The sequence below is a fragment of the Humulus lupulus genome, chromosome 3 (assembly GCF_963169125.1).
Source record: "Humulus lupulus chromosome 3, drHumLupu1.1, whole genome shotgun sequence".
In the NCBI taxonomy this organism is placed as follows: Eukaryota; Viridiplantae; Streptophyta; class Magnoliopsida; order Rosales; family Cannabaceae; genus Humulus; species Humulus lupulus.
Genome location: NC_084795.1, coordinates 22815480 through 22828313, shown reverse-complemented (window position 1 = coordinate 22828313; position 12834 = coordinate 22815480). Strand labels below are relative to the sequence as shown.

Sequence of the window (12834 nt, the reverse complement as noted above, 5' to 3'; positions counted from 1 at the left end):
ACTCAAGTCTCGACTTCCTAGAACAAGGTCGCGACGCAACCTCGAACCCGACCATTTTCTCCATGTTCTCCATTTAAAAACCTTCCAAAAACCTATCCAAACATATCCAAAACTCAAAATCAAAGTTCCCAAACATCTCAATTTCTCAAAACCATTAAAACCCATGTCCCAATCAAATCAAAATCTCATCAAAACGTAAAATCCAATCAAAGCTTGAAAACTCAAAAACTCAAAAATTAAAACTTGGATTACCTCTGATTGAGTCATTTCCCAGTTAAATCCTCCGGCTAATAAGCTTTTAATATTTTCTAAAATCATTATGACTCTAACCTTGCTTGAATTCGAGTCCTGAAACTCGAGTTTCCTTCGAAAATGCTAACGGCGTCAAAAAGGGAAGGGGAGAGAGAGAGAGAACATATTGAACGTTCTTTTTATGTTTCTGACAGGTTACTTCGAGCTTAAGTAACCTCAAGCAAATCCTAATGCTCGGGGTCCCAAAAAATGCCCCTCAGGGTAAAATAGTGAAAATTCCTAGAATTCTCTCCTGATCTCAATAACTCCCAATATATCATCAAATAATCATTCCCATTACCCAATATCCCGGTAATGTGCTAAATACCCAATATACCCCTTGACTCACTTCGAGTCAAGTATGAGTCTCGTTTTGACTTTCCCCTAGCTTGCTCCCTAGGATCGTCTCGTGCCGAGTAACACAAATATATCCACATAGTAATGTAGTACCACACACATATCACATATATATATCAAATATACCCATAATGAGCCAAATTACGAAAATTGCCCAATTAAATAGAAATGAGCCTGCATGCATATTTAATACACAAAAATATATCAAGTTATATTATAATATTACTCACATAATCACATAATAATACACATAAATATCACATAATCACATAATTTCCATAAGTTGTCATTTTGGCCCCTAATCAAGGCCCTAAGCTATATTAGAAAATTTGATACATTACATGGGTTATTTATCAAGTTTAGAGAATATTATTCCCTTAATTTTAGGAAAGTTACAAGATATCTCATTTGAATTTGAAATACGGCATAATATATTAAAATAGAATTAAATGTATTAATTAAATAAACATCCCTTAAAAATAAGGTTGTTTACACACGGTTTCAACTTACCCCACAATTATAGAGATTTATAACCGTGGACACGTTGTTGCTTCAATGCATTTTCGAACGTGCAGGATGTTTCTAGCTCAGCGTAACAATAACGTCGCTTTCTCATCTATCAAACTTTCAAAGTTGTCCTTTGAATGGAACATTTACCTTTAAGCTCACATTGCATGCTCGGGTACAAATGATGTGGCATCTTAAAGTGATTAACTATCTGCGTAAATAATCATGCTGAATACCCTTTTGCCTATTTGATTCCCATCACTACTACAAAAACGGGATTTCCCGAAAGTTTTTAACTGTCGCTATTGAGCAGACGACAGTCGACTAACTGTCGTATTTGCCTATGCCGGCGTAGGGGTAGCTACGCCGACAGTTATTAGGTGTCGCCATTGCTGGCTACACCGACAGTTATTAAGTGTCGTTGTTGCTAACAACGTCGACAGTAATTAGGTGTCGCCGTTGCTGGCTACGCTGACAGTTATTAGGTGTCGTCGTTGCTTGTAAAAAAATTATTTATTTTTTATTTTAAATTAAAAATTATGATTTAAATGAAAAATTTATATACAAATCTAAAAAATTATAGATTAAAATAACAAAAGTTATACAAAGTATTTACAAATCTAATCAAACAAATTTTGGAAAAATATAGCACTACTACTTGACTCAAAAATCATATAACCTTGTCTATAAACATAATTGTCTTGACCTTAAAAAATACATAATTAGATTTACAAAGTAAATAATTAACCACTCAAAAAAGAATCATTTACTCTAATAACAATTACAAATAAAATAAAACACTAAATTCATTGTCCAACAACATATATTTCTTCTTCTTGTCTTTGTACTCACCATTGTTACCAATAGTCTTTCCAAAGTAAGAATTGGTACTACTTCCTACGACAATTCAAAAAATAAAAAAAGATAGGATTCTCAATAGTTCAGACTATGATTAATGTCAAGAGTTTAATCAGACTGTGATTAGTGTGACAATCATAACTGTGAGAAAGACAAAAGGAAATAGAGATATCGATTTGCCCTATGCTATAAAAGCAAACTTGTTTCTACAGTCTCACACATTCCTGAGGTGCCACTTGTTACTTTCTATCGTGAACTTTCCTGGAAGCAAGACATCACTTTAGAAAACAAGACAAGAAAAAGAGAAAGAAAATAGGCTATCTACTACAAACACAATAGTGATCCTATATCCCACCACCCTAACAAACCCACAAAAAACCTAGGTTGTAGGAGAAAATACAGAGGAAATTCACTCAAATAAAAATTTAATCTCATTAACATAAAAAAAAACATTTACATATCCAAAACAATTCTTTAATTCTGGTAGATCACCAACATAGTAAGAATGAGGATGTTTCCATCCACCATATGGTATTAGCAAAACTTGCTTCAATGTGGACCACACTTAGGCACTAATAAAAGTAGAAGTAATTAAAGTTTATTTATATAAAAAGGATTAAAGTGATAAGAGAAAAACTATACCTCTATTTTTATTTTTCAAGTTCCGTATCATAGATGCAAACCCAGCTGTAAAGTAGGCAAGGCAATAGTCATCAACATAGTTATTCTTTTGCTGCTTTTTTTTGTTGTTGAACACTTTAACTTATTATAATACTTTTTAAATACTCTTATAATCATGTATTATGGAATATGACATTTGGTGTAGTGTATAACCACTATATTATAAATTAAAAAGAAAATTAAGATCAATTATGGATAAAATGAAAAAGAGATGTATTTTAGGTGTCTTGGGAATGAACAACATTGAAAGTCACTCAGCCTCCCCTGCCTGTGTCACAACTTCAATGTGATCATATAATAGTTTATCAAAATCTATATACTTTTCATGTGAAAGAAACCAATTGTTTTTATAAATCTATATACCAAAGCACTCATGTAAGAAAACTTTACTTACTATGCCCTGATCCATTTAAAATCTTAATACTTGGGATATTATGTACATTGTAACAATAAAATCTAAAAATTCCACATCAAAGTTCAACATAATCATTAAATCTAATAAAAATTACAACTGCCAAAAATCTAAGGAAAAGTTATTTACAAAATATTTCACAAAAATGGAAAACTTAGTAATTGATGAGGACAACATGAGAGTGAGTTAGAAAAGAACCAGCCACACAACCTATGATTACCACTCTCTTCTTATCTATACCAGAATTTTCATTTTTCTACAACAAAAGAAAGACAGTCAAGAATGCTAATATTTATTCAAGAAGTTATGCACAAAGAACATAGCAGATCCTAGCTAATAGAAGTAAAAGGAAAAAAATTGTTCTCATCACCAGAAAATAACCTCAAATCATCAAGAATACAACTGAGAAATAAGCAGAAGAGAAAAAGTCTTTAATCGATTTATATATATATATAAATATATAAATCTGCACAAAACAAATAATATTGTGACTTGTAAAACAAAATGCAAAATCAATCATAAACACAAAAATAAATCAATAACCCCACGGTCACCACCAACAATAACCCCACTGCCATCACCATAAACCCCACAGCCACCACCTCTACAAACCTCACTCCACCACCACGATTCCATGCCCACCACCTCCAGGAAGCCCAATACCATACCTCCACAACGAACCCTACACCACCACAACCCACGAGACCCACGACCACCACCCCGAACCCCACGCCTCCACCACAAATCCCACATGCTCGCACCTCCTACAAGACCCACGACCGTCTCCTTTACTGTGAAGCCGTCTGCTTTCGCGAGGGTGAGGTCTGTGAGGGGTTGATGAGAAGAAGAGAAAGTAATATTAAATTATGAAAGGGGGCTCTTAAATGGGAGAGACTGAATCAAATTGGGGCAGGGTCGTGAATGAAGGTTGTCAAGCACATTCAATGAAACCTTGATCCTTTTTTTCATTAACTTCTTCTCCTTCTTCTTTTTGACAATTTTTAATAATATTTTGGACTTTCTCAATTTTATTTTGGAGCCAATCAACCCGCCCAAATTTTTTCTCTCATGCGAACACACTGGAGCAATGCCGACAGGATATACCTGTCGCTATTGGCCCAATCCAAAATTGTAAATATTATTGTTGTGTTTGGTAAAATTTTTGTTTTTAAATTTTTTTAAACACAAAAATAGAAATATTATTTTTTTTTTGTTTCTTTATTTTTTTTTTAAAAATATGTCCAAGTTATAATCTCATTTATCAAATTTAAAGATTTCTTATTATTTATTTCTCAATAAATAATAATACAATTTAACAAAAGTAAAACTTTTTAAATTCAATCTATTCTCGATTTATAAATTTTAATGTTACTTATTAATCATTCCAAGAAATAATACATAATTTGAGACATAAATCCATCTGTTATCTCATTATATAATTAAATTTTAATTTTAATATAAAAATTATTATAAATGCAAAAGTTAGTAATATGAAAAGTTTAGAAACAAAAAAAATTAGTTTTAAAAGTTTTTCATAAATATATATTTAAAAAAATTACTTTATTTTTAAAATTAAATTAGTTATTAATTATATTTTTAGATTTTTTATTTGAATTTCGACGACATTTTATAACTGTCGGTATTGGTCTTTTATTAATTTTCGATGTTGAGGTCAATAACGACAATTTTTAACTATCGTCATTCATCTTGAATTAACTGTCGGCGTTGGGGTCAATAGCGACACCTTTTAACTGTCGGCATTGGTCTCGAATTAATTGTCGGCTTTGGGGTCAATAGCGACACATGTTAACTGTCGCCATTGGTCTCGAATTAACTGTCGGCGTTGGGGTCAATAGCGACACATTTTAACTGCCGGTATTGGTCTCGAATTAACTGTCAGCGTTGAGGTCAATGGCGACAGTCAAAAGCAACAGTGACAATTATTAGGTGTCGGCATTGATCTCTATGCCTACAGTTTTTAACTGTCGACGTAAAGTCTCGTTAAGCAATTACGACAGTCAACTCTGTTGACTGTCGTGGTTGGGTGTCGGGAAAGCCTAGTTCTGTAGTAGTGCATACTTGCGAACCACATTTTGAGACTGCTTTTTATATCTCGAAATTTGGGATGTAACAAACTTAAATTTTATTACACTATTCTATAAAGCACTTATGAATTATAAGTATCTAACCAATCTAAGACAATATAATTAAACAATAATATAAAGACCATGTAGTTAAAATTTTATTTTATTTTGAATTGCCAAAAAATAATATTTGGAATTGGCGCCAATTTTTTCATTTAGCCCACTGTTTTTCCACTATCACTCTCCATCTCCCTTAATCTTTGCTCTCTCTCTCCATGTCCCTGGAGCTCTTAAACTATATGAAAAATAACTTAAGAAGTAATGATAATGAAAGTTGTCTATGCTCTGCTCTGCTCTGCTGCTTAAAATGCTCCGACAACACTGGCTCTTCACCACCACAGCTATGAAGGAGAAGGAGAAAGTCATAGTGATGTCCAGGTTTTGTATGCTTTTTTTTTTCTAGTTCTTAGTCTTGTGGCTTTTAGTTTCTCTTTATTTTTATTTTTTGGACTGTTGTTGTCTTTGTGTTGACAACCTATCATAGTTCTTAATTTCCTTTCATGCTTTGTGCTTGCTACAAAATCGTTTCAGTCTATGTTAGTTTTGGTGTTAAATTCACTATTTGTTTACTCAGTTAAGCATATATTTTTAGAGGCATTAGAAGAGATGTGTATTTCGGATTCTAGAGTGCCGAAATATTGGTTGATTCATCTTCTGGATTGCTGTTATAATGCTGCAATATTCTTACACATCATTATGATTTTCATGTAGTTTTGATAAATTCGCAGAATCAGTGTAAAGTAAGCTCAATTCAATTTCAGTTGTTGCTTTTCGTTGCCCCTGATGATGCAAAGGGGGAGCATAAATATATTCTTCCAACTAGCTCATTTATTTTATCTATAAACTTTTAATTATATGTAATTTTTCATTTTTGTTTCAACTAAAATTTATTTTTGGCAACGTTACTTGACCCTGGTAATTCATATTTAGCAATATATGGAAGACATTTCAATAGACTCATCAACCAATTTTATCCATTTTTGTTTATCTTGTCTTAGTATTTTTTTTGGTTCATTGCTGGAAGATTTTTTTTTGTCAGAGGTTGATTGCTTGAAGATTGAATGAAAATGATCCTAATAAAAAAAAAACTCAATATAATGTGTTAAGTTTTATGTTATCATACACATATATATATAGATCTATGCATTTAATCATACATGTTTCTTAAATGGGTTAAAACATTATCTTTCAAAGGCAGGATTAGATAATTGAAATAGTATATACTCATAGTAAAAGAAAAAACTGAGTTGGAAAGATGTCTAATGGCAATTATGGATGGTATCATGTTTGTGCTGGTCCAGAAATATTATCTTTTTCGCCATCTCTTCTTTGTATGTTAATTATTCCATTTATAACGTTAAGCTTCAGAATTCAATTCAATAACCAAAACCAAAGTAAGTAGTGGTCGTCCTTCTTAAGAAGACTGCATAAACAGAACCCTAAACTTCTTATGGCTCTTTTTATACATATATATATATGTATATTTATATTGATTTTCTTTGGAAGTAAAAACTCAACCATTGAACGGAACATCAATTTTTTTTTGTTTTTGTTTCTGGGGTAGTAACTTAGTAAGTAGAGCAGATTGACGTTTAGCATGTTAAAATTTAATTTCTTATTCAGTATGTGAAGTGTGCAAAGTGAGTCTCTACTGTTTCTTGATGTTAATATCTTATTTAATTCCTTTGGATCCAGTGTCCAAAATGCTGAAAATTATTTGCACAATGTGCAAATGCAAGGGAGCAACCGATCATATTTTTATTTTTATATTCTCAAATAAATATCTTTATGTAAAATAATAATTGTTAATCTTTTAGATATAGATGACTAGGCAATATTCTTTTGACATTAGTTCTTTTACCAAATGTAATTATAGAAGTCATGCTATAATGCATATATTAGCAGCAAGCCTACAAAATTATTACTCATAATATTAATGTGGTGTAGAATGAGGTTCAGTAAATATGTTGATCAAAGATGATAAAATCCTTTTCATGACTAACCTGTCTTCTTTGTTAGCCGTATTGAAAAGCTAACAAACAAGATAGGACAAAGAATATATAAAATACTAATTTCTAACCTAATAAAAACGTTGACCTGAGATTCCCTTCTTATGATAAAGTGGTGTTATACTAAAATTTTATTTTGAAGACTTTGGGATTCCTTTTCTTTCTAATTTTATATTTTTTTGGGTAAATTGTAATTCGTTATCATTTTCTTTTATTCCTTGTTGCTTCAATAAGTCCTTATTAATTATCAATTGTGGAATGGAGAGAAACTTTTATTGAAAAGTAAGCGTTTAATAGGCCTCAATTTTTTTATTAAGGAAGAGTAAAAATTGGAAATTTGTGTGCACTGAGCCGCGCGTTACGATTATTACAATTAAATAGGTTTAATTATATAGCTTAGTAAACTTATTCATTTCAAAATTTATATATATACACTAGATACAAGCAATTAATGTCATATAAATTTTAAATAAATATTATATTTTAATTAAATAATTTATTTATTTTCATTCTAATTTTTGAATTTGGGAGTGACAACAAAAAATTATATATTATATGTTTAATGTAATATTAAATATTATTAGTAGATTTTAAATTTATGTTTCTTACTACTTTTTTTAAAAGTAATTTATTGCTAACTGACACTAGATTATATTATATATTTAATATGATATTATTCTAATAAGTGAGTTTAAGTTTAATTAAATTTTATTTAAATTATAAAACGTATGATTTTATTATTTTTAAATAATTATCATCGTAAAATATCTCAAAAATATCATATTTTAATATATTTAATTATTTATTATTTATTATTTATTATTTTTAAATAATTATCATTGTAAAATATCTCAAAAATATCATATTATAATTTTTTTAATTATTTATTTTATTTTATTTAAATTTAAGTGTTTACAAACTACTGTTAAATATAAAAATATTATGTTAAATATAAAAATATTCCGTTAAAATTAACATTAAAAAAATAAAAAACCGTTAAAACCAAGAATTTCCGATATCTACACACTTATTATATAGAAAAGATAAACTACTTTCTACAACTTATTTTTTATAAAAATAATTGTCCCATAAGAATAAGAATAACAACTATAGGATTAGGATTGATTTCCATCTTAAAATCAATTGGTGAAAGTCTTTTAAAATTCATATACATTAAATGTAGCATAAAATAAGACAAATAAAACAAATAAACTATACAGAAAAGGCAAGCATTTGCGAGGAGAACTAACAGGGATCTCCACTCTTGATCTCGCAGTTTGGGATCTTCCCAATGTATATCGAGTGTTAGATTCTCTATGACCTGTTTCAGACGATATGTTATTCCACTTAACATTAATTAGTTTTAAGATGGAACTTCAAATCTAGTTTTTGAGCAAATATATAAAGTATATCAATACAATTATAATATTTATTATGAACATAGAGATTAATTTGCAAATGGAGCAATAATTACTTGAATCAATATCTCTTCTGTTAATTTGATATTTTAAATTATGTACTTAATTAATCAGACATAATTTAGGACACTGTGTGGCTAACAAATACCCAAGTTCATATAGGAATAAAACACGGTAGCCGTAGGAGCTGACAAATACCCAAGTTCAAAGATGACTGCAATGTTAAATGTAAAGTCAAGAGCTAGTTAGCCGGGTCATCCACGGTATCTAATCATACAAAAATATATTCAAAGCTTATATATATATATATTTAATATTCTGACAGAATAAAAATCCAAAACAATTGCATTTGCATGTAATTAATGATGGCTTTTCTTAATACTCTGCTTATCATTTTCCTTTTCCTCTTCCGTACAGGTTCGTTATCAGTTACTGATAGCATCACTTCATTAAACTCAGCTTTAAGCGATGACATTACTTTGGTGTCTAAAGGAGGAAACTTTGAGCTTGGTTTCTTCAGTCCAAGTGCTTCGCAGAATCGTTATCTAGGAATTTGGTACAAGAACATCCCAGTTCGAACAGTCGTTTGGGTAGCAAACGGATGCAGCCCCATCAACGGTTCATCTGGCTTGCTAGCCATAAACGACACAGGACATCTCACGCTTTTGGATCAGCATAAGAACGTTGTTTGGACGACGATGAGTTTAATCAAACAAGCCAGGAAACCGATGGTAGAGCTCCTTGATTCTGGTAATCTTGTTGTGAGAGAGGTGGAAGACACAAACCCAGAAAATTATTTATGGCAAAGCTTTGACTATCCTTCAGATGCATTATTACCGGGCATGAAATTGGGATGGGACTTGAGGACCGGTCTGAACCGGCGTATATCGTCATGGAAGACATGGGATGATCCCTGCCCTGCAAATTTCTCTTGGGGAGTTGAGTTTTATAAGAACCATGATGTGTTCCCAGATACAAATCTTCGGAAAGGGAGCGTGATTTATTCTCGATCGGGGCCATGGATTGGTGTTAAATACAGTGGTGCTCCTGCTTTAAAGCCTAACCCAATTTACAACTTCACATTCATAAACAACGACGATGAAGTTTATTACACTTTTGATCTCAAGAATAAGTCAGTGGTCTCTAGAATTGTCGTAAATGAGACGACTAGTACCTGGGAACGAAAGATGTGGAGTGAACGCGAGCAAAGATGGGTGACATACTTTACTAATCCTTCTGATCGTTGTGATTTCTACGATGTTTGTGGAGTCAATGGCAACTGTGTCATATCTAGTAGTCCAATATGCCAATGCCTAAAGGGCTTTAGACCCAAGTCTCAACAACAATGGGACTCTGCAGATTGGTCCCAAGGATGTGTAAGAAAAGTTCCACTAAGCTGCATGAATAAACATAAGGATGGGTTTTTCAAACTGTCTGGGCTGAAATTACCAGATACTAAACGCTCATGGGTGAAAAAAGATATGAACTTAAAGGATTGCAGGGCTACATGCCTGAACAACTGCTCTTGCATGGCTTACTCAAACACAGATATCAGAGAACAAGGCAGTGGTTGTGCTATCTGGTTTGACAATTTAATGGATATTAGGCAAATCGCAGGAGGTGGTGGATTAGATCTCTATATTCGTATGCCAGAGTCGGAGCTAGGTACGTATAAGTCTTATTTTCTAACAAAATATGCTTAATATGTAGATATGAATTCGTAGGACTCATTTCGATTTGTCATTCTTTTTTGTTTTAAAAAAAAGGACGTGATGACCGAAAGGTGAAGATAGTAGTCATAGTTGTGATTGGAGGTATGTCTGTGATGATCTTTCTTGGCTATTACTTTTACCGGAGGGACGTAAAAGGTATTATTTTACCAAATATTCTTAGCCAAGTTTCTTTACTTTAGTTTTGATAAATCTAATTTTTTTAATGATTTTATATGATAAAATAATCATATTTTGTATTCGATCTAGAATGTACCACCCTAATTACGTACTAGTATATCATCTATTCTAACGCGAAGCTCAACATTTTATGTCATTCGTTCTTCACTCTGTTTTAGACAAAACATATATAAATAAAAGAATAACTGATCGTAATGGAAGCCAAGAAGAAGAGTTGGAGCTTCCATTGTTCGATCTATCTACCATTAATGTTGCAACTGATTACTTCTCAGCGAGCAATAAGCTTGGAGAAGGAGGTTTTGGTCCTGTTTACTTAGTAAGTTTTTCATATCTTCTACATTCATGAACACCACAGACGAAATATTTTGAACAAAATAATAATAATAATAATACCATAAAAGCATTGTGATTGTTAATGTGATATTTTCAGGGTAAGTTAGACGATGGACAAGAAATTGCTGTGAAGAGGTTGTCAATGAGTTCAGGACAAGGCTTAAATGAGTTAAAAAATGAAGTAAAGCTAATCGCGCAGCTTCAACATCGAAATCTTGTAAAACTTCTTGGTTGTTGCGTTCAGGGAGATGACAACATGCTAGTTTATGAATACATGCCCAACACAAGTCTAGACTTCTTCATTTTCGGTCAGCATTTCTGTATACCCTTTTCGAATACTAATATGGGTTCATTGAATCAATTTAATTTCTTCAACACTTCTACTAGTTTAATTGATGTTCAAACAAACAAATTTGATAGATAAAAAGCAAGGAAAACTACTAGAATGGTCAAAGCGCTTTCAAATTATTTGCGGAATTGCTAAGGGGCTTGTTTATCTTCATGAAGATTCAAGACTAAGAATAATACATAGAGATCTCAAAGCTAGTAATATTTTACTTGACAAGGAGATGAATCCTAAGATTTCTGATTTTGGCTTGGCTAGAATTTTTGGAGGAGATCAAATAGAAGATAGGACAAACAGAGTGATTGGAACCTTGTGAGTATCTATATAAAAATGAATTTAAATTACTCGGCCATTAAAAATTATTTCTTATATTGCTCTTATGCAGCGGTTATATGGCGCCTGAATATATTTCCGACGGAGTATTTTCTACAAAATCAGATGTGTTTAGCTTTGGTGTACTCATGCTAGAAATAATAAGCGGAAAGAAAACACGAGGTTTTCATGATGAAAATCAAGGTTTGACGCTCATTGGACATGTGAGTATCTTAAAAGCTAATTTCCTTGTTCTTGTACTCCATTTCTAATCCAATGAATTTATTAATTAATGACAATTTAGAATAATTTTATATATTTTCAGGCGTGGACATTGTTCAAAGAAGGCAGGCCGTTTGAATTGATTGATAATTACGTAATATCTTCTTATGAAAATTTACAAAAAGTGTTACGTTGTATCAATATCAGTCTTCTATGCGTGCAACAAAGTCATGTGGATAGACCAGCCATGTCTTCTGTTGTTTTGATGTTGGGTAGCCATAATGAGCTACCTCAGCCCAATTTACCAGGGTATTTAATGGATATAGATTTGACAATAAAAGATCATTCGGGTACCAAGCCTGATTCGTCTTCCATAAACGGCATGAGCATAACAGTGCTTGAAGCTCGATGAGCCCTAACGTTGAATCATATAGCATAAATCTTGCTACATATAATGTACACATTGATAGATAAAGTTCATGGCATCTACTATATTTTTTTTTGTTTCCGTTTCTCTTTTCTCTTTAATACAATGTATCACGTGAGTTTCTTTCTCACATGTGGTCACTACATTGGATAATAAATCAAATTGGGCTGTGTAAGAACTATGCTGTGGTGTGCACGGTACTTAATTTATCATAATTTTAATAAAAGTTTTTCATGAAAATAACAACAATTAGTTATTTTGCATCCTCACTTTTGACATTGTCTTCAAATGCCCTTTAAATTATTAGAGATAATATATTGACTAAATGAAAAATACAAAGATTCTTATAACTCTAAACAAAATAGTACAAAGATACAATGATTGATTAAATAAGCTACAACTTTATTACAAAAAATACATGTAAATATAGAAAGACGTAGTTGAAGTCTAATAGAAAATACAACTCTATAATAAAAAAATACAAGTAAACTAAAAGATGAAGAACAAAAATATAGATAAAAGTACAACTCCATATCAAAAGATACAACTAAATATGTACAAGAAAATAAAGAGAAGAATATAATAAAAAGCAATAGAAGAAAAAGAA

General features: G+C 31.5%; 1 protein-coding gene across 3 annotated transcripts; it reads left to right on the top strand.

The window, feature by feature from the left end:
* The first annotated feature begins 9019 nt into the window (after positions 1 to 9019).
* On the top strand, positions 9020 to 12389 carry LOC133822302 (G-type lectin S-receptor-like serine/threonine-protein kinase At4g27290). Of its 3 annotated transcripts, none has more exons than XM_062254582.1 (7): positions 9020 to 10342; positions 10444 to 10545; positions 10860 to 10903; positions 11018 to 11228; positions 11341 to 11578; positions 11652 to 11802; positions 11883 to 12389. In XM_062254582.1, the coding sequence occupies exons 1-7, from the start codon at positions 9040 to 9042 to the stop codon at positions 12210 to 12212; spliced, it is 2379 nt and encodes a 792-aa protein (XP_062110566.1). In that variant the 5' UTR covers positions 9020 to 9039; the 3' UTR covers positions 12213 to 12389. The 3 variants fall into 3 exon arrangements, with proteins under 3 accessions (XP_062110566.1, XP_062110565.1, XP_062110564.1); XM_062254581.1 differs by having other exon boundaries at positions 10746 to 10903; positions 11904 to 12389; XM_062254580.1 differs by having other exon boundaries at positions 10746 to 10903.
* The last annotated feature ends 445 nt before the right edge of the window (positions 12390 to 12834 follow it).

Bases quoted from the DNA above. Each gene is read 5' to 3' on its own strand.
- LOC133822302 (XM_062254580.1), top strand. From the start codon at position 9,040: ATGATGGCTTTTCTTAATACTCTGCTTATCATTTTCCTTTTCCTCTTC. The intron at 10,343-10,443 runs GTACGTATAAGT...TTTAAAAAAAAG, and splicing joins TATGCCAGAGTCGGAGCTAG to GACGTGATGACCGAAAGGTG. The intron at 11,229-11,340 runs GTCAGCATTTCT...CAAATTTGATAG, and splicing joins TCTAGACTTCTTCATTTTCG to ATAAAAAGCAAGGAAAACTA.